The 25,660-nt window shown below is 51.6% G+C and overlaps 2 protein-coding genes across 8 annotated transcripts in view; both read left to right on the forward strand.

Annotated features, from left to right (window-relative positions):
• The first annotated feature begins 958 nt into the window (after positions 1 to 958).
• On the forward strand, positions 959 to 12,876 carry Cercam (cerebral endothelial cell adhesion molecule). Its single transcript, XM_052182029.1, has 13 exons — positions 959 to 1,200; positions 2,456 to 2,566; positions 2,723 to 2,840; positions 4,016 to 4,150; positions 4,243 to 4,447; positions 6,468 to 6,587; positions 6,848 to 6,924; positions 7,005 to 7,111; positions 8,927 to 9,059; positions 10,599 to 10,726; positions 10,905 to 11,108; positions 11,923 to 12,175; positions 12,406 to 12,876. The coding sequence occupies exons 1-12, from the start codon at positions 1,013 to 1,015 to the stop codon at positions 12,173 to 12,175; spliced, it is 1,779 nt and encodes a 592-aa protein (XP_052037989.1). The 5' UTR covers positions 959 to 1,012; the 3' UTR covers positions 12,406 to 12,876.
• A 6,313-nt stretch (positions 12,877 to 19,189) lies between these two features.
• Odf2 (outer dense fiber of sperm tails 2) overlaps positions 19,190 to 25,660 on the forward strand; it is a 45,455-nt gene continuing 38,984 nt past the window's right edge. For 2 of the 7 annotated variants that reach the window (XM_052182032.1, XM_052182031.1), the window contains exons 1-3: positions 19,190 to 19,353; positions 21,607 to 21,697; positions 22,860 to 22,928. In XM_052182032.1, the coding sequence (XP_052037992.1) occupies positions 19,190 to 19,353; positions 21,607 to 21,697; positions 22,860 to 22,928 (324 nt within the window). Of the gene's footprint in view, positions 19,354 to 21,606; positions 21,698 to 22,405; positions 22,560 to 22,859; positions 22,986 to 25,660 lie in introns of those variants that run through there. The other 5 variants (XM_052182030.1, XM_052182033.1, XM_052182034.1 and 2 more) reach the window with 5 other exon arrangements.

The raw sequence follows: 25,660 nt of genomic DNA on the forward strand, positions 1-25,660 counted from the left end.
GCTTTGCTTTCTGTTTTTTGGGTTTTTTTGTTTTGTTTTGGGTTTTTTTTTTGTTTGTTTTTTTGTTTTTTGTTTTTTGTTTTTGTTTTTGTTTTTGTTTTTGTTTTTGGTTTTGGTTTTGGTTTTTCGAGACAGGGTTTCTCTGTGTAGCCTCGGCTGTCCTGGAACTCACTCTGTAGACCAGGCTGGCCTCGAACTCAGAAATCCGCCTGCTTCTGCCTCCCAAGTGCTGGGATTAAAGACGTGTGCCACCACCGCCCAGCCCGGCCTTTTGTTCTGTTTTGTTTTGTCTTTTCTTTCAAAAGAAAAAACAAACACACATTATGTCAAATGAAATCATCCTCAGCATCAAACTGATGAGCAATGCGATGATGTAGGTTAGATCTTATTTTGGGAAATTAAAGATGGAATTTTTAAATTTTATCAAATTGAAAGAATGGTTTTGCTTTAAGGGCCTCAGCATGTGGAGGTGATGTGAGGTCGCGGAAGTCGCCAGATCAGCTGCACTGGGTCCTCTCCCCAAAGCTGGGGCTTGCTCTCCAGCTCATCTGCAGGGTATGTAGAGTTACTGCCTGGGGACGCTAGAGGGCGCCTCAGATGGAGCAGGGGGCGGGAACCGGGGCTCCCCGAGAAGGCTGCAGCCACCCGGGCCCACCGCTGAGGGTCAGGGAGCCGGGAATCCCGGGTGTCAGCATTCCAGGAGTGAGATGAACGCCCAGGGTACAAGCGGTCCACCATGGCCCACGGAACCTCTCTTCTGTGCCAACGCCTTTCGAGATCCACACGGAGAAGGCAGACCCCAGATCGATTCTGGAACAAGTGTCTGACTCTGGACCTCTAGGGTCTGGGCGAAGAAGAGGACAGTGGAGCATGCAGGCGCCCAAGAGAGGCGCAGGGGCCCCACTGCAGTAGCCACGCCCATCAGAGACCCCGCCTCCATGCCCCGCCCGTCCCGCCCCCCTCCCTGCAATGGTGGGAGACCCAGGGCCCTCCACAGCCTCCGAGTCCCGCCATGCGCGTTGAGCCGCTCCTACCTCTGCTGTTCCTGCTGATGCCGCAGCTCCGGGCTGCCGGTGTCTCGGAACCGACGCTACCCACCGTGGTTCTTGCCATCCTGGCCCGCAATGCTGAACACTCTCTACCCCACTACCTGGGTGCCCTGGAGCGCCTGGACTATCCCCGGGCCAGGCTGGCCCTCTGGTGAGAGATCCAGGGGTGGGTACATCTGGGCATCAAGCCTCAGGACCCAGGAAGGCTTTTGACCCGGAGGCCTCTTCGCTCCTGCCAAGACACTACCCGGACAAGCTCCTCCCTCCCAGACAAGCTTCGTGGGTCCTCCGCAGGATTCCTCAGCCCCGAGGGGCAAGAGCAGACCTCTGAGGCCAGGGTTCAGGCCAGGGACACCCAGCCCTCCTGTGGGCTCCCTACGGGTCCCCAGGCTTTCCGGGCTCCCCTGGGGTTTTAATTAGGCCTGTCAATTCCGACCCAGCCCTTGGGGCTCGCAGTCCATCTGTGGTCTGCCACTGAGCCTCTGGAATCCCCTGGGGCCCAGCACAGAAAGGATCAGATTAAGGTTTCTAGAGAGCAGGTGGAGGGAACCCTCAGCTCCATGCCGCATGCTGGGCACGGGCATCAGGCTTAGTGCCCTCCTGAGTGATACTACTAGCTTCTCTGGGTAGAGGAGCTGGCTGGTTCTGACAGCCAAGGGTGCGGTCTCACAGGACGGTGGGATCAGAGATTACAGCACCCTGTCTAAAAAGTCAAAACAGGGAGGAGCCCGAGCAGAGGCTGGAGATAGACTACTCCTCACAGCACACCAAAGTTGGCCTGGGGTGGAGCTGTGGCCTGGGGAGGCTGCCCACAGTCATCCCACACTTGGGGAATTAGTTAGTTCCCACCCCTGTAAGATTTTGACACGTAGTTAGTCTTCACTTCTGGGGAATTGGCTTAAAGAAACAGCATCGCCTAAAACGTGGGCTCTTGGCTAAGCCTTCCACCTGTATTCCTAGAGCCCTTTCCTTCCCCAGCAGAGGGAAAGCTGTGTGTGCTCGTGGTGGTAACAGAGCTTGGACCACCCACCAGCGCTTCTCAGGGTTTGTCAGAGCATGGTGTGATCCCAATTACAGCTGAGGGAATTAGGTAAGGAGAGAAAGGCAAGAACCATTCTGTCTGATTCTGAGCTGGAAAAGGCCTGACTTGTGGAGTTATGAAGAGGGACGGAAGTGAGGGGATGCGGCAGGTACAATCTTTAAGGTCAAGGGACTTTCCGTTTTTCCAAGTGCACTCAGGCTGAGGATGTGGCTCATATAATGCACAGAATTAGAAGGGACGATGTGAAGCACAGAGAGGCACAGACCTTGCCTGAGGCCACACAACATGACCTCCAACACCTCCACTGTAGCACACATCTTTCCCCCATTGCTCTCAGGACAGTCGTTCTGTTTTGTGCTCACAGGTGTGCCACAGATCACAACGTGGACAACACCACAGGGATGCTCCGAGAATGGCTGGCTGCTGTGGGCCGTGACTATGCGACTGTGGTCTGGAAGCCTGAGGAGGAGGCTAGGTGGTTAAATGGGGGCAGGGGTGGGGAGCAAGGGTGCTGGAAGATAGAGAACAGTCATTCCCCAGGGCGCGGCCCCCAGAGCACACAAGTCTATTCCCCTCGCAGAGAACGAGAGGCCCCTCGCTGAAGAGAGCATCTCACCTTTCTCCATTCCAGGTCCTACCCAGATGAACAGGGTCCCAAGCACTGGACTAAAGAAAGGCATCAGTTCTTGATGGAGCTGCGGCAGGAAGCGCTGGCTTTTGCCAGGGACTGGGGCGCTGACTACATCCTGGTGAGAAAGCCTGGCTGGGGAGTAGGTGGGAGAATTAGTACCTGCTCCCGTAAGTCTGGTTATAGCCAAACCATCCATAGGATGGATCTTCTGGAGACTGAGTTGAGACCCTGTATTTAAGCTCATACTAGATACTAATCCTGGCTCCTTGTACAGGTCTTAGGTTATATGCTGGGCCTAGATTCCTGAGCTTTTGTATGCCTAGAGTATAAACTGAGCCTGGATCCCTAGATTAGAACTCAGAATAGATTTTTTTCCCAATATTTTTGTTTTGTTTGCTCATTGGGTTTTTAAGACATCGTTTCTCTGTGTAATCCTGGCTGTCCTGCAACTCACTCTGTAGACCACGCTAGCCTCAGAGATCCACCTGCCTCTGCCTCCCAAGTGTTGCGATTAAATGTGTGTGCCGCCAGCCGGGCGGTGGTGGCGCACGCCTGTAATCCCAGCACTCTGGGAGGCAGAGGCAGGCAGATTTCTGAGTTCGAGGCCAGCCTGGTCTACAGAGTGAGTTCCAGGACAGCCAGGGTTATACAGAGAAACCCTGTCTTGAAAAAAACAAAATCCGCCCCCCCCCCCCAAAAAGTGTGTGCCACCACCACCTGACTTATGTTTGTTTTATGAAGGTGGGTGTTTTGCCTGCATGTATGCCTGTGCATCATGTGCATGTGGCCCACAGAGGGAGGAAGAGGGCTGGGAAATTAGCTCCACTTAGTCACCATTGAGTCAATGAGTCATCATTGGGTCCCATTGAGGTCCTCTGGAAGAGCCACCAGTCCTTTTAATCAGTCCCCTCGGAGTAGTTCTTTGGATCTACTGTCTAAGCTAGATCTCACCAGCCAGCATCACAGAATGGCCCCTTGTCAGACATGGTTAGCTCCCCCCATATCTGTATCCTGTATGTATGTATGAATGTATGTATGTGCATGTGCACATGCATGGTAGTGTGTGCATGTCAGAGGATGGCTCTCCAGAGTTGATTTCTTCTACCATGTGGGTCGCAGAGGCTGAATTCCAGGGGTCAGGCTTGGCGACATGTGCCTTTGCCTTTCTAGCCACCCCCTCTGGCCCTGGTTAGCTCTCTCTGTGGCTGCCCAGAGCCACTGTGGAGGAACTCGCACTCAGTGCACTGTGGTCCTGAGGCTGAGACAGGACCCCGTGACATTGCGCTTCTCCAGTTTGCAGATACAGACAACATTCTTACTGACAACCAGACACTGAAGCTTCTCATAGAGCGGCAGCTGCCAGTGGTGGCCCCGATGCTGGACTCCCAGACCTATTATTCCAACTTTTGGTGTGGGATAACTCCACAGGTGAGACTGGGTGAAGCCTCAGGAGCCCCAAGTCCCTGGGAGGATAGATCCTGAGGCTTCAAGGCCTCATCCCAGAACATTCTCTCCTTCAGGGCTACTATCGCCGCACAGCTGAATACTTTCCTACTAAGAACCGCCAGCGTCAGGGCTGCTTCCGTGTCCCTATGGTCCATTCTACCTTCCTGGTGTCCTTGAAGACTGAGGAAACAGCACAGCTTGCCTTCTTCCCGCCTCATCCTAACTACACTTGGCCTTTTGATGACATCATTGTCTTTGCCTATGCCTGCCAGGCTGCTGGTGAGGACCAAGCTTTCTTCAGCAGGCTTTGGAGACCCCTGGGCCTTTGCACCTGCTGGTCCCCCTGCTTAGCATGCCAATCTCCACCTCACATTTCATCCTGTCAACTCCTGCTGGTCCTTTAGGTCATTGTCTTTCTTAAATTTACTGCCTAGTGGAGGAGATGGTCTAGTGGCTGTTCCCACTTGTCACTTTCAGGTATTGCTTTACTGAGGAGATATTTATGGAACACCCACTGTGTGACAATAACCAATGTGTGACAGGCACTGGGGAGATAGTGGTAATCAGGGAATCCTTGCCCCCCTGGAGCCTGAGGTCCACTTAGTCAGGCCCTCACAATTCAGTCATCACTGACAGGAAGGAGACCTTGATTATAGGTGTGCTGGTGGCTCAGGCTAGAGTTGATTTAGTCAGAGATGGTCTCATGTAGGAAGTAAACTCTTGAGCTGAGGTCTGAAGTGTAGGCAGGGAATAATGAAGCAAGCAGTAAGAAAAGTGTTTTCTTTTTGTAGACTTATTTTATTTTGGGTATGAGTGTTATGCCTGCGTGTCTGTACCGCTTGCATGCTCGGTGCCTCCAGGAAGTGGCAATTCTCCATGTTGGTTCCAGAAATCGAACCTGAGTTCTTAGCAGGGACAGCAAATACTCCTAACCACCCAACCAACTCTGCATTCCCCAAGAAAAAGTATTTTGAAGCAGAAAGGCCAGTGTATGTGAAGACCCCATGATAGGAAGGAGCAGAGGAAGGCAGGCGGTGGGGCACAGTGAGGTGCACAGTTCAGGCGAGGCAGGACAGGAAGACAGGGCCGGCCTGGGAAGCTGATGGGCACAGAGCTACTCTTCACCTGCCAGTGCTGTGTTGTCTCAGACTGGCACGTGAGATCGCACTGGGGTGTGGCTGAGTCCTGTTCCTCCCTGTCCCCCCTTCTTACTTGTTGATGCAGGGTCTCTCATAAAGCCTGCTGGGACCATTAAGCCCCAACAACCCTTCTATCCATCCCCACAAGTACGGCTGAGTTTATAGACATGCACACACCCAGGGTTTTTTCTTTTACTTTTCTTGTTGTTGTTTTGCATGTGTGTTAGATTCAAACTCAGGTCCACAGTGCTGAGCCATCTCAGCCCTGATGTTGATTTTTTTATTTAATTTATATCTTTGTGTTGGGCAGAGGTGTCACACACCTTTAATTCCAGAACTATGGAGGCAGAGGCAGGTGGATCTCTGAGTTCAAAGCCAGCCTGGTCTACAAAGTGAGTTCCAGTATAGCCAGGGCTACACAGAAAAACCCGGTCTCAAATCCCCGGCCCCACAAATTTATAAATTTATATATACTTGTGTGTGTGTGTGTGAGTGTGTGTGTGTGATTGTGTGTGTGAGTGTGTATGTGTGTGTGATTGTGTGTGTATGAGTGTGTGTGTGTGAGTGTATGTGTGTGTGTGATTGTGTGTGTGACTGTGTATGTGTGTATGTGAGTGTGTATGTGTGTGTGTGTATATGTGTGTGAGTGAGTGTGTGTGTGATTGTGTGTGTATGTGTGTGTGTAGTGTTGGGAATAGAACCCAGAGTGCACCCCTAGGCTACACCTCAGTCCTATTTTTCAGTGTATGCTGCTCTACCACTGAGCCACACCCCAATTTGCCAGTATTCTACAAACTGAGACCCTGTCTCAATTCCCCTTCCCTTACCAAAAAACCCCCACAACCCCAAGGAAGAGCTAAGGGTGAAATTAAAGCCGTGGTGTGGGACACCGAGAACACTGAGGCCGTGGGATCTGGACCCAGACAGAAGCTTGGCTAGGGCCGTGAAGACGATCTGGAAAGGGGAGACCTTTCCTGAGGGTCAGGAAGGGAGGGGCCCTGATTGTTTGTCCACGGGGTGCTGGTGAGGTCTGCAGCATGTAGGCAGGAAGTTCCGCCCAGTGCCCCAGCCACTGTGGCACAACTGAGTCTCAGAGAAAACTTGGGTCGCTGGCAGTGCCTACTGTGCCTCGCTCCAGCATTCACACAGCCTCTCTGCAGGGGTCTCAGTGCACGTGTGCAATGACCGTCGTTACGGATACATGAATGTAGCAGTGAAGCCCCACCAGGGGCTGGAGGAAGAGAAGACCAACTTTGTCCACTTGATTTTGGAAGCACTAGGTGAGGCCTGGGGTCCCCTGCCTTCCCACAATGCTCCTTTACTAGGCATGGATTTCAGCACATTTGGATGCGAGCCTTGGTCTGACAGTGAGCAGGCCCTTCTTCCTGCAGCACCTCTGTGTTCTCATCTGTCCTGCTAGGTGTGCTGGAGCTACAGTGTGAAGCCGGGGTGGGGATGAGGCTGGACTCCAAGGGGTCTGTGACCAGGAGTCAGTAGGCACTCATGCCCCGGGTTTGGGGGGTGTTGTTTCCTTTTGCAGTGGATGGGCCCCCCATGCTAGCCTCAGCTCATGTATCTCGGCCCCCAAAGAAGCCCAGCAAAATGGGGTTTGATGAAGTAAGTCTCCAAGCTCCAGACCTGGGGCGGGGTGGATCAGCAGCCCCTCCTTGGGCTCATATGTACTCCACTCCCTCCAGGTCTTTGTCATCAGCCTGGCCCGCAGACCCCAGCGCCGGGCTCGGATGCTGAGCTCTCTCTGGGAGATGGAGATCTCTGCCCAGGTGGTAGATGCTGTGGATGGCAGGTGAGGCCCCCCAGGGATGTGGCTTGGGGATCATGACACCTGTCTTGAGACCCTAGGAATGGACAAGCAGACCAGTTTAATGAGATTCCCAAAGATCCAGGAAGTAGCCACATAGGGCCTGAGTCCTGCTGTCTCAGGAATGCCAGAGCAGGCCAACAGGACAAAATGTCTTCCTTCAGCCCACCTGAGGGAGAAGGGTGTAGTACAGAGACCCCTGGGGCCTGGGTTGAGGGCTATCACATGGCAAGCTTGGTTCTTGTGGCCCCTGAGAGTCCAGGGAGAGGTTAGCCAGGGTCCAACACCTGGCTAAGGGGTAGATAGTCTCAGGGATGTTCTCCACGCTAGAGTTAGGTCCCTGGGGGCTAGAGTGGCGAGCATGGGTGAAGTCTGGCTGTATTCCACGGGGATTCAACTACAACCACAACTGGCCAATCTATAACTGCTGCCAGGGTCACCGTCACATGTCCCAGATGACAGCTGCTGCTTGCTTCAAACCCTAGGTCCTTTTTGTTCACATATATATACAACTTTATATATATTTTGATCAATAGATAGGTAGGTAGATAGACAGATACACACACACACACAGACACAGACACAGACACATACAAATAGAAATTTTCCCATTTTTCTTTTGTTTTTTTTAAAGATCTATTTATTTATTATATGTAATAGTTGTCTTCAGACACCCCAGAAGATAGCATCAGATCTCGTTACAGATGTTTGTGAGCCACCATGTGGTTGCTGGGATTTGAACTCAGGACCTTCGGAAGAGCAGTCATTGCTCTTAACCACTGAGCCATTTCTCCAGCCCCTTTTGGGGTTTATTTAGAAAAATTCCAAGCTTATTTGTGTGTGTGTGTGTGTGTGTTTTGTATATATGAGGGTGCACACACGTAGAGATCAGAGGGCACGTTTTGGGAGTCATTCTCTTCTTTCACTGTGGGATCTGGGGATTGAATTCACTTTTTCAGGATTTCTCGTCAAACACTGTATCCCACTGAGCCACTGGCATCCTACTGGATCTTGTCTTGTTTTTCCTCTTTGAGGCAGGTTCTCATGTAGCTAAGTTTGGCCTTAAATTCCTGATCCTTCTGCTTCTACCTCCCAAGAGGTAGATTACACGGGTGCACCAGGGACTGCTTTGTACTGTCTGTCTGTCTGCCTGCCTGCCTGTCTGTCTGCCTGCCTGCCTGTCTGTCTGCCTGCCTTCCCTTTTTCCTTCCCTCCTTCCCTCTCATTATAGGGTCTCACATAGCTTTGGCTGACCTGGAACTCACTATGTAAACTGGGCTTGGCCTCAAACTCAAAGATCTGCCTGCCTCTGCCTCTCAAGAGCTTGGCTTGTAGGCCTGCACCATCATACCTGGCTGCCCTGCAGGGTGTCTGCCCTTTAATGGGCCTTGATGCAGAAAAGATTGTCTACTTGTGCTGCGTTGCTTCCCCATCAAACAGAGTCCATAAATACACCCTCCTGAAGGTTTCTTTTTTTTTTTTTTTTTTTCGAGACAGGGTCTCTCTGTGTAGCCCTGGCTGTCCTGGAACTCACTCTGTAGACTAGGCTGGCCTCAGAAAGCCACCTGCTTCTGCCTCCCAAGTGCTGGGTTTAAAGGCGTGCGCCACCACCGCCCGCCCTCCTGAGGGTTTCTTAAAGAGGCCAGAGTTCTCCAAGCCCAGGCCACATGAAGGAGTTACCGAGTTGAGTCCTCCTTTAACCCAGGCTCCTGTGTGATTCTCTCCAGTGTATACAGGTGAGGCCCCTAGGCTGGAGGCCCTGGTTGGTGCTTGATACCTATGTGTGCTTGTGTCTCATAGGACACTCAACAGCAGTATCCTCAAACACCTCGGTGTGGACCTGCTCCCTGGCTACCAAGACCCCTACTCAGGCCGCACACTGACCAAGGGTGAGGTGGGCTGCTTCCTCAGCCACTACTCCATCTGGGAAGAGGTGAGGATGTCTGCCCTCTGGACCACGCCCTTCAGGGATGGCCGAGAAGCTGGGTGTCTTAGTTGGTTGCCTGGCATGCAAGTGATTGCATGAGTGAGTGGTGAGTGTGTCTGACAAGAAGGTCCTTTGAGCCCTCGTGTTCAACACTTCCCTGACACCCCAGAGTGGTGGTTTATCCCACTGTCCCTATTCCCTAGTGGGGCTTCTTCCCTGGTAACACAGGGGACAAGGAAACTGTTCTATATGTATGGGTGTTTGGTCTCACATCTGTCTGTCTACCACATGTGTACAGTGCTCTTGGAGGGTGTCAGATCCCCTGGACCTGGAATCACAGATGGTTGTGAGCTGCCATGTGGGTCCTGGGTGTCAGATCTGCATCCTCTGTAAGAGCAGCAAATGCTCATAACAGCTGAGTTAGCCCTCCAGGTCCGTAAAAATATACTTTAAAATATATTTAATAAACCCCAACTCTGCTACATTGAGGGGGAAAAAGAGTGAGACAGGCCTTTAATCCCAGCACTCAGGAGGCAGAGGCAGGCAGATCTCTGTGAGTTCGAGGTCAGCCTGGTCTACAGATTGAGTTTGGGACAGCCAGGGCTGCACAGAGAAACCCTGCCCCAAAAATAAAACAAAGCAAAAGAAGGTGTTGAGCAGTAGAGAAAGAGACCCCAACAGTGCCCTCTGGCCTCCAGATGTAAGTGTACACATGTGAAAGGAAGGGGACATCATGGGGTTCTAGAGGGTGACACACATCACGAGACAGACCCAAGACTGCACTTTGTCGGGGAGGTGGAGGTGGTTTTGACGACATATGTACTAGTTTGCCCGTGCCTGGGGTCGGATGGGCAGTGAAACTTCCGACAGAAGAGAAGGGGTCGTCAGGAGTGGAAAGCTGGAGTCCCTGGAACACTCAGCCTTAGTCCCTGGCTGAGGGGCAGTGCTGGAGAACTGGTGGGCACTGGGGCACGAGGGCGCCCCCTTCAGGAGACAGTGCATGTATCTAGCTTTCCCCTTCTTCCACCTTCAAGAAGTGTGCTCATGGGCAATCTTTCTGCTAGTTACCATCTGTGAACAGTTTGAGGGAATGACTCAGCTGACCCTTTCTTTACCAGCTGATTTCACATTCTTTCCACATTTTCTTCCATAGTTACAAAGAGTAGCTTTCCATCAGAATTTTAGGAGTAATTTTGCGGAGTCTCTCACATCCCCTTACCTATTCCTGGCTTCTGATGACAAAGCAAGAACCTGTGCTTCTCTCTCCGAGGCTGAGCTTTAGTATTCAGTGACTGTAGCACGACTGCCACCAGGATTCTACCAGCTAGACTGTGGTGCGCCAGCTCTAGGGCCATGAATACCAGAGCAGGATGGACTTCAGTCCCTAGGCAGCGGGAGCCCCAGCGCGTTTCGGGAGCTACATGATATGATCAGGATTTGGTATGTGGCGCATAGCCAGGAAGAGTCTGCTGGCCTGGCTCTAGGCTGGTAGGAGGAAGACAGCACAAATCTGCAGAGTCCTCTCCCCTGTCATGTGCCCTGCAGGTGGTTGCCAGGGGCCTGGCCCGGGTCGTGGTGTTTGAGGATGATGTGCGCTTTAAGGACAACTTCCGGAGGCGGCTGGAACGGCTGATGGAGGGTGTGCTGACTCAGAAGCTGTCATGGGACTTGATGTAGGCAGGGAGCCTCTCAGGGTGGGCGAGGGAGATGGGGCATGCCTCTCGGGTCTGCTTTTATATTCTGGGGTCCTAGCTAGCCCTTCCTGTAGAGCCTGACCTTGTCCTATCTGGGAAAGGGCCAGGAGACCCCCGCCTCTGTAGGGACTTCTGACAGTTTTGCTGTCATTTGCAGCTACCTTGGCCGGAAGCAGGTGAACCCCGAGGAGGAGGTAGCTGTGGAGGGGCTGCCTGGTCTCGTGGTGGCCGGGTACTCCTACTGGACACTCGCGTATACCTTGAGCCTGGCAGGCGCTCGCAAACTGTTAGCGTCCCAGCCTCTGCACCGCATGCTGCCTGTGGATGAGTTCCTGCCTATCATGTTTGATCGCCACCCAAAGTGAGACCTGGGTTGGGTAGGGCAGGGTCACCCTAGCCAGGAGTCCAGTGCAAAACCCCTTAGTGGGCAGCTACAGAGAGGAAGATGTTGAACGTTCACCCACATGATCTAGGTCACTCAGCTCAGATGCCACACTCAGCTAGATGTGAACACCGTGCTGTTTGTGTCCCTGTGGGTTTTATTTTTAGATTTATTTTTAAGTTTTTTTTGTTTTGTTTTTTTGTTTTTGTTTTTTGTTTTGGATTTGGTTTCTTTCTTTCATTCTTTTTTTTTCTTTCTTGGTTTTTGGATTCGTTTTTTTTTTTTTTTTTTTGAAATAGGGTTTCTCTGTATATCCCTGGCTGTCCTGGAACTCACTCTGTAGACCAGGCTGGCCTTGAACTCAGAAATCTGCCTGCCTCTGCCTCCCAGAGTGCTGGGATTACAGGTGTGCGCCACCACCGCCCAGCTTATTTTTAAGTTTTAATTACGTGTATCTGTGTGTGTATTTGCATGTGAGTGTAGGTGTCTACAGAGGCCAGAAGATGGCATCAGATCCCCTTAGAGCTGGAGTCACAAGCAGTAGGGAGCCACTTGATGTGGGTGCAGGAACCCTGCAAAAGCAGCCCCTGTCCACGCGGGCTTTCAACCCCATGACTTCCCTGTACTGAGCCTGAGAGTCTTCATCATGGGATATTCAAAATGCTGCTTCTCAAGTAGCTCTGAGGGCTATTGGGCAGGGCAGAGGTGCTGCAGACAGTCCAGGCCCCAGCTCTGTCTTGGAGTCAGGGAGAAGCTGTGTGAGTCCACTTAGGTTTCTTCTCTCACTTCCCAGCGACCAGTACAAAGCACACTTCTGGCCTCGGGCCCTCCAGGCCTACTCAGCCAGGCCTCTGCTTGCATCCCCAACCCACTATGCGGGAGACGCCGAGTGGCTCAGTGACACCGAGACATCCTCCCCCTGGGATGACGACAGTGGCCGCCTCGTTAGCTGGACTGGCTCTCTAAAGACCCTTCGTGATCCTCATCTGCCCCTGGCTGGCAGCAGTGGACACAGCCTCCATCCTCACCCCAGGGATGAACTGTAGGTGAGGCTGGACCTAGAAGAGGACCAGTCCGTGGCCTGGGTTTCCCTTCTCGGCTCTCTTCTCTTCCCTCCTTCTGATTCTCCTCTGATCACCAACCCACCTCGTCTCTCTTTCTCTCTGACTCCTCTAGCTTTTGTCTCCATCTTGTTGTTGTGTCTGTCTCTCTCCATAGCTGTTGACATCTCTACGTCTGACTTCCTTTTTCTCTCTCTTGCCCCCTTGGCCCCTAGCCCATGAGGTCCAAGTGGGAACTCCAAAGGAGCAATGAGAGTGGAGAGGAAGCGTTGACAGAGCCAGCAGAAACCTGACTGCTGTGTTGGCTCAGCCAGTCTTCAATCCTCTGGACCCATTCCAGGGTGGGAGAACCACTCAGAGACAGAGTCCATTCCTGAAGGTCACAGAGTGAAGAGGCTAAGGCCCCAAGACTCTTGACTCTGCATGCAGATTTAGAGCCCAGTGGGCTCAGGGATGGGGAGGCCTCTGCCTTTGGGGTTTCAGGCTGACCAGAGCCCAGAGTCCTGCCCTCTGAGGGCCTAGCTCCTTTGCCTCCAGCTACCTCCACCTCAGCTCCTTCCCTGCCTCACAACTGGGCCTCATGAGCACCCTGGCTGGTGGAAAGTGCAGGAACTGCAGGCATACCTGGTGCTCAGCACACAGTAGGCCTTCAATAAAAGCCTTTTGCATTAGCACTTTATACTTCACTTAACAGCTGAGCCTCTTTGTGTCTCTCCAGGCCGGGGCAGGACACCTTCTGAGCTAGGGACAAGGGAGGGCAGAGGAGGAGGGGGCAGGCTAGCAGGCAGTTGCTTCTTGGCTGGGTGGCCATGTTCCTTTTGGTGGATGGAGGGTGTGGGTCCTCAGAAGAACAAACACTCCTATTTTTTTGCTCATCAGGTTGGGCCTGGTCACGGTCCAGCCTGGGGTCACATTCTCACTCCTGCCCTTTGCACTTCTGCTGTGTCTGCCATCCTAGTTCTGTAAGAAGCCAAGGACAGCCTCTGGAGAGCCAGGGTTCTGCCCTGGCTGTAAAGAATAGCGCCACCAGAAGTCACCAAGTGGTAGGGCATTAACCTTGGAGGTCAGAATGCTCTTTGCTACTTCTGGACACACAACCGAGAAGAGAGTATGGGGAATTTAGACTCAATCCTGTAGGCATACATTTTTTGCAACCTGCTTTTAATAAGGGTTCAACCTCTCCTTTAGCCTGCCACTCAGAAGGCAGTGGAAAAGTTATTAGGATGTAGGGGAAGCAGACCTGTTCAGCAGTAGTCCATTGGGGGTGAGCTTGATCTTTGGGTGCAGTTCAGTCCAGTAGCAAACTCCAAATACGACTCAGCAGGTGCAGACCAGTCCTCTAGGCAGGCAGACACCAGACACAAACCAGCAGCTGTAGTCCAATCCTACAGAAACCACCAGGCTTGCCAGCAGGCCTGAGGGAAGGCCGCAGAACTGGCAAGCAGCTGCAGGAGCTTCATGCAGTTGCAGTTCTTGGGTGAGTTTCTCTCAATGGCAGCTCAACAAACTATGTAAGTCGAATCAATACATGCGGGTCGTTAGTGAAGAATAGTGAGGCGGAGCGAACTAACCCCATGCTCCCCCTCCCACTGCCTGTGGGGTCATCATAGTTATTATACACCATAGTTATTTTAGTCCTTTAATGTATCTGCTCCAGCAAAACATCCTTTCACCTGTGTGGCCCAGCCAAACATCATATGACATAATTAACTTTCCAAAGAAACTACAAGTTTCCACTTTACAATTCGGATGCTATGGATGCGCCATCTGGGGTACCAGTGATGTTAGAGGCTACTCCACATGGTTCTGCGCTTCTACGTGGGAAATGGGGGACTTCTCTCCACGAGTCACAAAGGACCAGGTTCTGGGCCTAGCGGCACTTAGAAGGCTGGAGGAGTGAGGGGTAGGGGATCCCCTGTCTTGACTGGGTCTGCCTTAGCCTCTGCCAGTACAGACAGGCTCCTCCCTCAGCGGAGCTCATTTCCTACCTGCTTACCACATCAGCCCTTGAACATGAGTTACGTGAGCACCCAGTCCAGTCAGGGTCCCTCTGGTGCCTCCTGAGGTTGGGCTGCCAGTGGACTCCAGGCCAGGACAGAGAGGTTCAGCACCTGCCACAGCTCTGAGGACTCTAAGCCAGAGCTGAAGGTGTGATGTTTTGTTCTTCTGAGGGTGAAAATATTTCCCTCTGGATGGCCATGATCTAAAGCAAGTAACATTTCCATTCATCCTGTAAAATTCGATTAACCTTCCAGGGACTGAGCAGGGCTGGGGGTGGGTACTAAGGATTCAGCAGTAAATGAAACTCATGAAAATGGAGGGTCAGGAGGACCTGGAACCCCTGTCCAGCACACACAAGGTGTGTCTTCCATTACCTGTACTGAGGACAGCAAATACCACAACACAATGAAAACCTGATGGTGGGGTCTGGAGAGACAACTCAGCAGCCAAGAGCACTGTCTGCTCCTCTAGAGGACCTGGGTTCAATTCCCAGCACCCACACGATGACTCATACTCGTCTGTTAACTCTAGTTCCAGGGGATCCATCTTGTTCCTCTGACCTTCTTGTACCTGCACTAATATGTGTGCGTGTACACACACACACACACCTTAAAAACAAATCCTCCCCCCCAGACAGGGTTTCTCTGTGTAGCCCTGGCTGTCCTGGAACTCACTCTGTAGACCAGGCTGGCCTTGAACTCAGAGATCCACCTCTGCCTCCCAAGTGCTGGGATTAAAGGTGTGCATCACCGCGGCCAAATGATTTGTGTTTTTAATAAGTCCCCTAGCTCTGTTGATACTGTTAGTTCATGATCACACTCGGGCTATAGTATAGTCACTGAGCGTAGCATCTATTCAAGGTTCACAAGCAGTGAGGGACAGCTCAGAGGATCCAAGCAGGGCAATCCTTGAGGGCCTGGGAGAATTTTCTCTTCCAGCTCCTCATGAAGACATGAAGGACCAGGAAGAGCGAGCCAGGCCTCCTCTGTAGGACTGATTGCCTCTCCCCAGGGCAAGGCTGTGGCAGCTGCTTCAGGGCTCTGGAGCAGGTGTTCTTGGATGGAAACAACCTAATCAGGCCCTTGGGTAAATGGAGAGGCCTTAGCCAAGGGGAGTATAAGACATCCCTCAGTTGAGAGTTATGTGGTCGGGGTCAGGACTGGAGCCCACAAAGGCTCCTTGAAATTCACAGAGAAGGAAACTACATCATACAACTCTGATGGATCATTTTCCTGTGGGCCTTTGACCATGAGTTTTATTTTAGTCTTTTTTTTTTTCCTCCCCCTCCTTCTTCCTTCTTTTGTTCTTGTCCTTCACATCCTTTTTTTTTTTTTTTTTTTTTTTTTTTTTTTTTTTTGAGATAGGGTTTCTCTGGTAGGCTGTCCTGGAACTTGCTCCATAGACCAGACTGACTTTGAACTAACAGATCCACCTGCCTCTGCCTCCTGAGCACTGAGATTAAAGATGTGTACCACCCAGCTGGAGAGATGGCTTAGTGGTTAAGAGCACTGACTGCTCTTCCAAAGGTCATGAATTCAAATCCCAGCAACCACATGGTGACTCACAACCATCTGTAATGAGATCTAGTGCCCTCTTCCGGTGTGTCTGAAGACAGCTACAGTGTACTCATATATATATATATATATATATATATATATATATATACATAAAATAAATCTTTTTTTTTAAAAAAAGATGTGCACCACTATATACCTGGTATTTTAACAATTTTTAAAAATTTTTTGTCTGTGTGGGTGCTGGATTCAGGAGTGCTGATACTTGTAGAGGCCAAAAGAGGGAGTCAGATCCCCTGAGCTGCGAGCTTCCTAGTCTAAAGTGGACGCTGAACCTGGGTCCTCTGTAAAAGCGTACATATGGATGGATTCTAACTACTGAGCTATCTCTCCAGCCACTCCACATGCCTTCTCGACTCTCCCATTCTTGTGCAACCAGAACAGAATCTCTTTCCTTTTCCTTCCTTCTTTTCTTTTTTTTCTTTCTTTCTTTCTTTCTTCTTTCTTTCTTTCCTTCCTTCTTTCTCTCTCTCTCTCTCTCTCTCTTTCTTTCTTTCTTTCTTTCTTTCTTTCTTTCTTTCTTTCTTTCTTTCTTTCTTTCTTTCTTTCTTTCTTTGTGATAGTTTCCTTCTATAGCTCCAGCTGGCCTGGCACTCACAGTCTTGCTTGTCTCTTTTGTGCGCCGGATCACCTGTTACCCAGCCTGTTTTGTTGTTTATTGCCAGATTGGAAACTCTAAGCTGTTAAGCTTTTCCTCAAACCCTCCCACAGCTTACCAGGAGCAGAGGGCCCATGATCTGAGACCAGCGCCTGGCCTTCTTGGCACTTTACAGCCTGGTTCTGCTGGCCTGGGCAGAATTCCTCACCATGACCCTAGTAGCTCTTCAGAGGACCGAACACTCCATGGCCTCGCCCCATGGAACGTCTTGTATGTGCGAGGGCTGGATGTGCTACCTCCGTACCTGTTGCTCTCTGCTTAGAACCCACACCCGTCTGTCACACTTGCACACGGCTCTCAAGGTTTCAGCATCTCCAAAACCATAACCTATGGGAACCATCTCCTGCCTGCCCTAAGAAGATAGGTCCTGTTTCCCCCTTCCTCCTCCTTCCCCTCCTCCCACCTCTTATCCCTGTCTGCCCTCTATCACAGTAACTGAAAGACTGTTGTAGCTCTTTGAAAGCTACCACCTAGCATCTCAGAGTGTTTTGCACTCAATGGACATCCTGCCATTCAAAATACTAGCATGTGCTTCGACTGTATTCTTAACTGTAAGCACACTTGAAGTTTTACTGATTTTTATGAATGTTTCATCTGCATGTGTGAATGGCCACTAGCTGCATGATTAGCTCCCTGTAGAGGTCAGAACGGGGCATCAGATCACCCAGACCTGGAGTTACAGACAGTTGTGAGCCACCCTGAGGGTGCTTTGCAGGAGCAGTCAGTGCTCTTAACTACCGAGCCATCTCTCCAGCCCGCCAAGGACGTGTAAAATAAACCCTTTGCTCCCTCACCTCACGTGACCCGGGTGCCGGGGGGGCCTTTGACATCAGCATTTCCCAAACCTCCCAATTTCCAGCACCTCAGGAATGTGTTTTTTTTTTTTTTTTTTGGCTCTTTGAGACAGAGTTTCTCTGTGTAACCTTGGCTGTCCTACAACTATCTCTGTAGAATAGGTTGGCTTCAAATTCAGAGAGCTGCCAGTTACTGTCTCCCAAGTGCTGGGATCAAAGGTGTCTGCCACCACTGCCTGGACTTCCTCCAATACTGCCCATTCTCAGACCCTTTATTACAAAAGCCAGAAATAGCTATCAGGGAGGACTGTTCAGACTGTTTAGTTTAGGAAGGAACAGACAACATAAAAGCTTTACTTGTCTGGTTTCATTGGGACGATAGATCATGTATTCCTTTGACACTGAATGGCAGGTGCCTTGAATGTCGCACGGATGTCGTTCAATGAATGGGGACATGCTAAGAAATGAGCAACAATTCCATTTGGAGGTAGCAGAAGGACAGTTCATTATTTTGATTAAATCATAAGAAGGTCCTGCTATGTAGACCAAACTGGCTTCACACTCCCAGCCAAATTGACTTGCCTTAGCCTCCTGATTTCTGAGATTATAGGTGTACCATCATGTTTACAAAGGAGACACTTTACAGACATGTTTGACCTGGACCTTGAAGCAGGAGGTTTATCTTAGGCAGCAAGAAGCACACATACATCCAAAGGTGGAGCAGGAGGACAGCTAAGGATAGGAAAGTGTGTAGATGTTCCGGAAGTTACATTTTGTAGATTTTTTTCTCTATGAAATGGGGAACTTGATGTATGGGATGCAGAAGAGACGAAAGTTTGGAAAAGGCACTGTTGGTAATAGTCTAGAGAGGACAATTGCGGGACAGCGTGGAGACATTTGTTTGTGGAGATTATAAAGTGTATGTGGTACTGAAAATTGAATCTAGGGTTTTGCTCGGGTCAGGCAAGGGGTCTAACTCGGAGTCCCTATGCCCAGCTGTATGCTCTTGAGGAACCTCAGGATGGCAGAGATAGTTAGGACTGAGTGGCAATCTTCCTGCTTCATTGTTGAGATTACTGGCATGGAAAAAAAAAAAAAAAGGCTCGGCACTCCTATAATCCCAGCACTCAGGAAGCAGAGATAGGCGGATTTCTGCTCAAGCGCATCAAGTTCCAGGCCAGCTAGGGTTGCACGCACAAGATGAACCGTCAAGGGTTGACGAACAAATATGACATGGTAAGACTGCCCTGCCGGCTGTGAAGGTGGGAAGGTAGTTAAGGTTCACGCTCCAGGGAGGAGCTGGTAGGAGCACGACTACAGTGTTGGAGTTAAGGTGTCAAGGAAATGAGGGCTACCCGGCCCTGAGGTTGTTAAAGTCTCCCAGAATCCAGGGCGGGAACGTGAGCCTCGTGACAGTCCCCCACGATTGGCTAACAGGGAAGCATAGTTGAGAAGATGGCGGCTCAGCAGAGAGAACCTCAGCAGAGTAGGTCCGTATAGAAGCGGCGTACGGTGTGCGGGAGGGCGGCAGGGGCGAGGGGAGTGCGGCCTCTTCCTTCTGTTTGGGCCGTGTGGGAGAAGGGCACAGTTTGGGTAGTGTGCACAAGTTGTCTGCACTGAGCGGACTAGGCACAGGGATGGCTTTCCAGAAGCCCCAGCCTGTCGCTTGTTCAGACTCCCTCTGCGTCCAGCTTCCTACTGTGTTTCGAGGGGAGCGCGTTGGGGCTCAGGAGTCAGGACGACCAGGGCAAAATGGCGGAGGGGACGCGGTGGCCTGAACGGTGGGTCTTCAAGATCAGGCTGGCCTGAGCGGGAGGCGTCGCGTGTCTCCCTGACGACGGGGCGGTGGACCAGCCTCGTGACCCGGAAGTGGGCGGAGCGTCCGCCCGTGGGGCGGGGCATCTCTGTGACGCTGGGGGCTGGGCCTAAATGGCGAAACCCGAGAGGCTCCGGGGGGGGTTTGAACTGGCCAATGGGCGAGCTGCCGACCGGTTGTCGGAAAAGGAGGCGAAAGCGGGGAGGAGCCGCCGCGGGAGCCGGACTGCATCCGCCGCGGCGTCTCCATGGCACGACCCTGGCCTCCGACTTCAACGACTTCATAAGGAGACGGTTCTGGGCGCAGCCGTGCCGCTCTTGGTGAGAGGCCACGCGGCGGGGCAGGGCGTAGAGCGCCGCGGGTTCAAGCCCCGCGCTCCCGGGGCTGGCTCGACCGGGCACCGTCCCCGCGTCTAGGCGCGCTCCTTCCTGCGTCCGAACCCGGCCCGCCCCGCTCCTCGTTGGGCGCGGGCCCTTCCTCCTCCCGCTAACGGGCGGGCCGGCCGCCTCCGTCCTCTCCCGGCCATCGGCAGCGCTCTTTCCCTCCTCTGCTGCCCTCGGGCAGGGCTGCGCCCTTCTATGGGCAGAACCCCGTTCCCTCTTGCCCGCTGGTGGGTGGCCGTGCGCCCCAACCTCCCCGGAGGCCACCCCTGCTCTCTGCGGGCTGGGCCGCAGCAGTTACGTGCGCTCAGGGTGGGCAGGCCTCCGGGGACCCTCCTGGCCAGCTCCAGGGATGCGGGTGGTCCAGGAGCGGTCTGGCTGCCCAGGCCGCCCCTCCTAGGCCGCCGCTCCTCCCCTTCCATCTATTGGTTCTCCCTGGTAGCTATTCTGCCGGGAACGCCCCTTCACCTAGGAGACAGTTGCCCGGGCACTGTCCCGAATATCCCTCCAGCTCCCTGCGCGGGTTCCCGCCCCTGGGGGGCCCACTTGGGGCCTAGCGGTTCTCACCTTCTTCGCACGCCAGGCAGCCCTCAGGTTTAAACCCTAGTAGCCGTCGGCCCGCTATTCTTCCCGGGTGGGGCCTGGGCATGCTGGTCGTTGTCCTCCTTTCAGTGACGTGCCCCCTCACTGTCCTGCCGCGCCCTCCACCTGCCTCCTGGCGGCGCACTCGGCACCCCGCAGGTCGCTCAGCCTCTCCTGTCTCCCTCCCTCCCCACTTTGGCAGGACAGTTGCTGTGCGACTTGGACAGTAGAGGAGCGCCTCCCAAGTTTTCATCCAACTGCCACCCCCAAAGCTTCCACCCTCCTCCCCTCAGAGAGAGGACGTTTGATGCCCGGCCCCTGAGATTCTCATTGGCAAGCCCCTCTGGGTCCCCCTGAGCAGAGCCTGCCGACCCAATTGCCCAACTTTGCGGCTTTGATGCTTAGCCATGTCTGCCTCGTCCTCAGGCGGCTCCCCCAGGTACAGCCAATGTGGGGGGCGCCTTTGCAGCAGGGCAGGGAGAGGTGGTCAGGGCTCCCAGGCCAGCCTCAGTGGAAACTTATGTTTAGTTTCCCAGGTACCGAAAGTCTGGACTCAACACTTAAAAGTGACTTTGAAAGGGGAAGAGTAAAGACACAGAGGCTCAACCCCCTACAGCTTCCTAGTAGCAAACAAGATCACTCTTAACAGAGTATTATGCTCTGAGTTCAGCTTGGCTTCAGATGCACTGGGTAGCCAAGGTTGTCCTTAAATTCCTGGTTCTTCTGCCTCCATGTCCCGTGTGGTGGCTTAAAAGCATTTCCCACCATGCCACCTCTAAACTAGTGTTGACGTGAGCAGAGATATATTATGAGTAAGTAGAAGGGGGGAAAAACTTGATTTCTCGTTTGAACATTCTTCTTCCAAGTGGGAGTCTGGCTCAGTCAATAGTTGTTGGTAAGTGGACTGAGCAGAGTGCATACCGCAGTGCTGTTGCTTTAGTCTTTCCCCGAGGGTTGGTGAGGTCGGCAGAAGGCTCTCTGGGCACTGGAAGGAGACTGTGGGCTAGATTAGCTTTGGCCATTCCAGGCTGTTCTCCCTCAGCCTGGACTTTGGCTGGACTGCTAGTCTGGAGTACGGTATTGGCTGTTTTGCCCTCGTCATGTTATGCTGAATATGGACAGAAGGCTCTGGTGTGGGCACTGAGTGAACTACCTTGGGAAGTGGGGTCTTCATGTGCTCCAGCAAGTGTGTGAGCCTCCCTTTTACAAGCTTTTCTCCTGAGCGGCACGTCTCTTAGGTTACCCTTCCACTGAACAAGTCCCCAGAGGCACTTGGGGACTGTAACCCTTGTTGAGACTGGTGCCGTGGCAGCTTTTTTTGGTCACCTGATAGGATGACAGGTAGGCTTTCAGCACAAGGTCACAATACATGTGATGCGATGGCAGGTTTAAAAGGCCAGACATGCAGATGCCCTTCACCTTGTATCCATCCTCCTGCTGGGCACACCATGCGTGCCTTGTGCTCGTCTACAGGGAGCCAAGGGATTCAGGACTGGTTCTCGTGGCTGCCAACTCAATAGCCACCACATGCAGTGTGTCATTTCCCAAGAGCTGAGAAATAGGAGAACCCTGGTTTTCTGCTCATAATCTGGTTCTTGTGCCCGGGTGCAGGTTTCCATCGTGTGGGAAGAACGGAGTAACGAGTCTCACACAGAAAAAAGTCTTGAGAACACCTTGTGGCGCACCCAGTGTAACTGTGACGGTAGGTGACCCTCACGGCAGTACCATCAGAACTGCTGCTGCAAGCCTTTGCTAGGGGCTGCCCAGGTGCTCTGTTCAGAGCTGTTAAGCATGGCCTGCTTGCTGATGGAGGAGTCAGGTGTGAGGAGGTTGTCTTGATATCCTTCCAGGGAACTGCCAACATCTTTAGAACAGACATTTTAAAAAGGAAAAAGAAAAAATGAAATAAAAAGCATGAGAGAGAGATGGGGTGGGAGTTGCTGGTGGGCAAGGCCGTTCCAGGTACGGCTCTGCTCATGGTTTCTCTGGAGCCTATACAACCTACTCACACTTGGCATCCCCACTGGCCTCTGTGCCCTAGTATCTTACTTGCGTGTGGCCTGCATGCATCTGTGCCTTAACCATGTTGAGTGTTTCCCATACTAATTCGCATGCCTGGTTGAAAGATCCAGCTCTGCAGCTGACCTATACTAAGTCCGAGGCGGAGCTGCCCAGTCCGTCTGGCTTGGGTGGAGCTGCAGCTCTGAGGACCCTGCGTGTACTCTTAGAACCTTGTCCCTTGCGGACCTAGAGGCCTTCAGCTGAGACCTCTGCAGTCTGCCTAAGTGGCACGCCAGCCTTGCTTCCCGCCTGCATGCCAGTAGCTGGTCCTGCTCCTTGGTGGCTGAGCCTTCAGGTGTCCCCAGAAGCCTCCGAGCTCTGTTTTCATGCCCAGTTTACTCATCCACAGATCGATCTTTTTTGTGTTGCCCTCCCCTGCCTGCCAGAAGTGAACCATGAAGGACCGATCTTCAACTCCCCCCTTACATGTTCATGTGGATGAGAACACTCCTGTCCACGTCCACATAAAAAAACTCCCGAAACCATCAGCAGCCAGCAGCCAGGTAGGAGCATGGCAGCGGGGCGAGGTCACGAGGTCACGGCTGTGGATCAGGGCGCCGTCTCCCAGCCCAGCCTCCTCACACTTCTGACTCCAAAGGTTTGGGAGACACGTTTTTTTCCTGGAGGTCAGTTGCCTGGTTAGAAGGTAGGCCTCTGGTTTCCAGCAGCAGCAGCAGCAGCAGCAGCAGCAGCAACAACAGCAGTAACTTATTCAGAAGAGGCCCCTCTGCAAAGGTGGCATATGCCACCAGAGTGACACTAGGCAGCTGGGCCTGGAGCTGATTCTAGTTTTGTCCCCACAGAAATCTCATAAGCGCGGAATGAAAGGGGACACCGTGAATGTACGGCGGAGTGTCCGGGTGAAAACCAAGGTACCTTGGATGCCCCCTGGAAAGCCATCTGCCCGGCATGTGGGATGCAAGTGGGAGGTAGGCTCGGTCTTGCTCAGGCTTCTCTTCTTGGACTGGTCAGTCAGATTCTAGCAGGCCTCAGGCTTGGTGTGACTGCAGAAATCCCAGTGAGCCCTACTGGGTGCCTTTGTAAACCCTGGAAGCTTATGGCACCTCTTAGACTCCTGCTGCCCCACTGTGGAGCTGAGACAGCTGGGAGCTGACTTGCCCAGAGTCTTCCAGAGAGCAGCAGGGCTGGAGTCAGGACTGTCTTGTTTTGGAGACTGGACTTAGCCTCTGCTTTGTCACATTGATTTACATGTCTGTCACAGTATTTGAAGTATAATTAACAGAGGTTGGATATGTGTGCATGTGTACATATACCAACTTATAAAATAGCCAAGAAAATGTGGCTGGCCATATAAATGATGCAAGTATCTCATCCGCAGTGCTTTGGAACAAATGAATTATCTTCAGTATTAGTAGTCAAGAGAATGTGTCTTCTGCTATCCATGTACCTGCTCACTCACCCACCCACTCATCCACCCACCCACTCATCCACCCACCCACTCATCCACCCACCCACTCATCCACCCACCCACTCATTCACCCACCCATTCATCCACCCACCCACTCATCCACCCATTCATTCACTCATTCATCCATCCATCACCCACCCACCCACTCATCCATCCACCCATTCATTCACTCAATTATCCACCCACTCATCCATCCACCCATTCATTCACTCAATTATCCACCCACTCATTCATCCACCCACCACCAGCTTTAATAAGCCATTCATCTAAGGACTCACACATGGTACATTTCTGCTACAAGCCTGGCAAGACGTGTCCTCTATTTTTCCTTTTAAGATCATTGCAGTGAAGAACTCAGTGATAAAAAAAGGCTAAAATAGCTCTCAATTATGTTCTGAACAAACTCCTTGTCATCAGTATAAGTCAAGACTTCAAAATAATGCTTTGGTGTGCTGCCAACGCCTTTAATTCCAGCACACAACACTTGGGAGGCAGAAGTAAGCAGGTGGCTCTTAAGTTCAAAACCAGCCTGGTCTACTCAGTAAATTCCAGACCAGCCAGGGTTACATGGTGATACCTTGACTCACACAAAACAAAACTCACTTAGCCTGATCTTTTAGAGTCAGTCTTTTTCTTACAAAGTCTTTTTCTTACTGTTTGTTACTCTGAACATGAGAAAACCCTAAAATGGATGTAATTGTGGAATTCATAATCATACTACATGGGTTGACTCTTTGCCAGTTTATTCCCAGGAAACCTGGGTATCCTCTGGAATGCATAGAAAGCGTTATGAACAGTATAAAAACAAGGAAGATGGGCATTTCTGTCTTGGGGGTGTAGCTCACTTGAGCGCATGCTTAGCAAGGCAGGCCCTGGGTGCGCTCAGGGCCCTGGTATTGTCCTCCTGAGAGGTACTGCTCCCTCAAAAGAGGGCTGGAATAAACACGGGCCCCTAACAGGTTTTTACCACTGTAAAGTAAAATATTGCTGAGTGTGGTTGTACACTTCTTGAATTCAAGCAGTCAGGAGGCAGAGGTAGGTAGGATCTCTTTGGATGTGAGGCCAGCCTGCTCTACAAAGCAAGTCCAGGACTGCCAGGGCTTGTTACACCGAGAAACCATGTCTCAAAAAACCAACCCACCAACCAACCAAAAGAAAAAAAAATTTTTGAAACATTCATTTTACAGGGAGGTGCCAGATATCATGGTGAGTGCCTGTAATCCCAGGAAAGGAGGCTGAAGCAGGAGGATTGCTAAGAGTTAGAGGCCAGCTAGAACTTAGGGAGGCTTTGTTTTAAAATCAAAAATAAAGAAATTGGAACCCAGGCTGGAGAGATAACTCAGCAGTTAAGAATACTAGCTCTTCTGCCAGAGGTCCTGAGTTCAATTCCCAGCAAACACATGGTGGCTTACAACCATCTGTAATGGGAGCTGATGCCCTCTTCTGGGATGTCTGAAGAGATCAATGGTGTATTCATATACATAAAATACATTTTTTTTTTAAAGAAACTGGAACACAAATAGCAAACTATCATTTTTACTGAATGGAAAGGAGTTTAAAGCTAGAGAGGTGCTTAGGGGTTAAGATGACTGACTGTCTTTGCAGAGGAACTGGGTTTAATCCCAGCAGCCTCATGTCCCTGACTTAAGCTATACTGCTTTCTTTCATGTGGCACACTCTTCTGGCCTCTGTGTACAGGGCACACACACATTGCACAAGCATACAAATAGGCAAAACATGCATGCCCATAAACTAAATATAAGTAAATCAGCCAGGCAGTGGTGTCGCACTAGCTTTTAATCACAGCAGTTGGAAGGAAGAGGCAGGTGGATCTCTGCGTTTGAGGCCAGCCTGGTCTACAGAGTGAGTTCCAGGATAGCCAAGACCACAGATCCTGCTTGTAAATAAGTAAATAAATAAACAAGTAAATTTTTAAAAAATGAAACAGTAAAAATAATAATTTTAGAGAAAGGATGTAAAACATTACAGTTATTCCAAGTCATCAGGCACACTGATACCAAGAAGTTTTTGAGACATTGTTGCTGTTGAGACAAGGTTTCAGGTAGCTTAAGCTGGCTTCAAACTTGCTATTTAGTTGAGGATGTACCACTTGTGTGCCTCATGCCCTTAGAGGCCTGTAAAGGGAATAATCAGATTTCCTGGAACTGGAGTTAA

This window comes from Apodemus sylvaticus, chromosome 5, assembly GCF_947179515.1.
Source record: "Apodemus sylvaticus chromosome 5, mApoSyl1.1, whole genome shotgun sequence".
Taxonomy (NCBI): Eukaryota; Metazoa; Chordata; class Mammalia; order Rodentia; family Muridae; genus Apodemus; species Apodemus sylvaticus.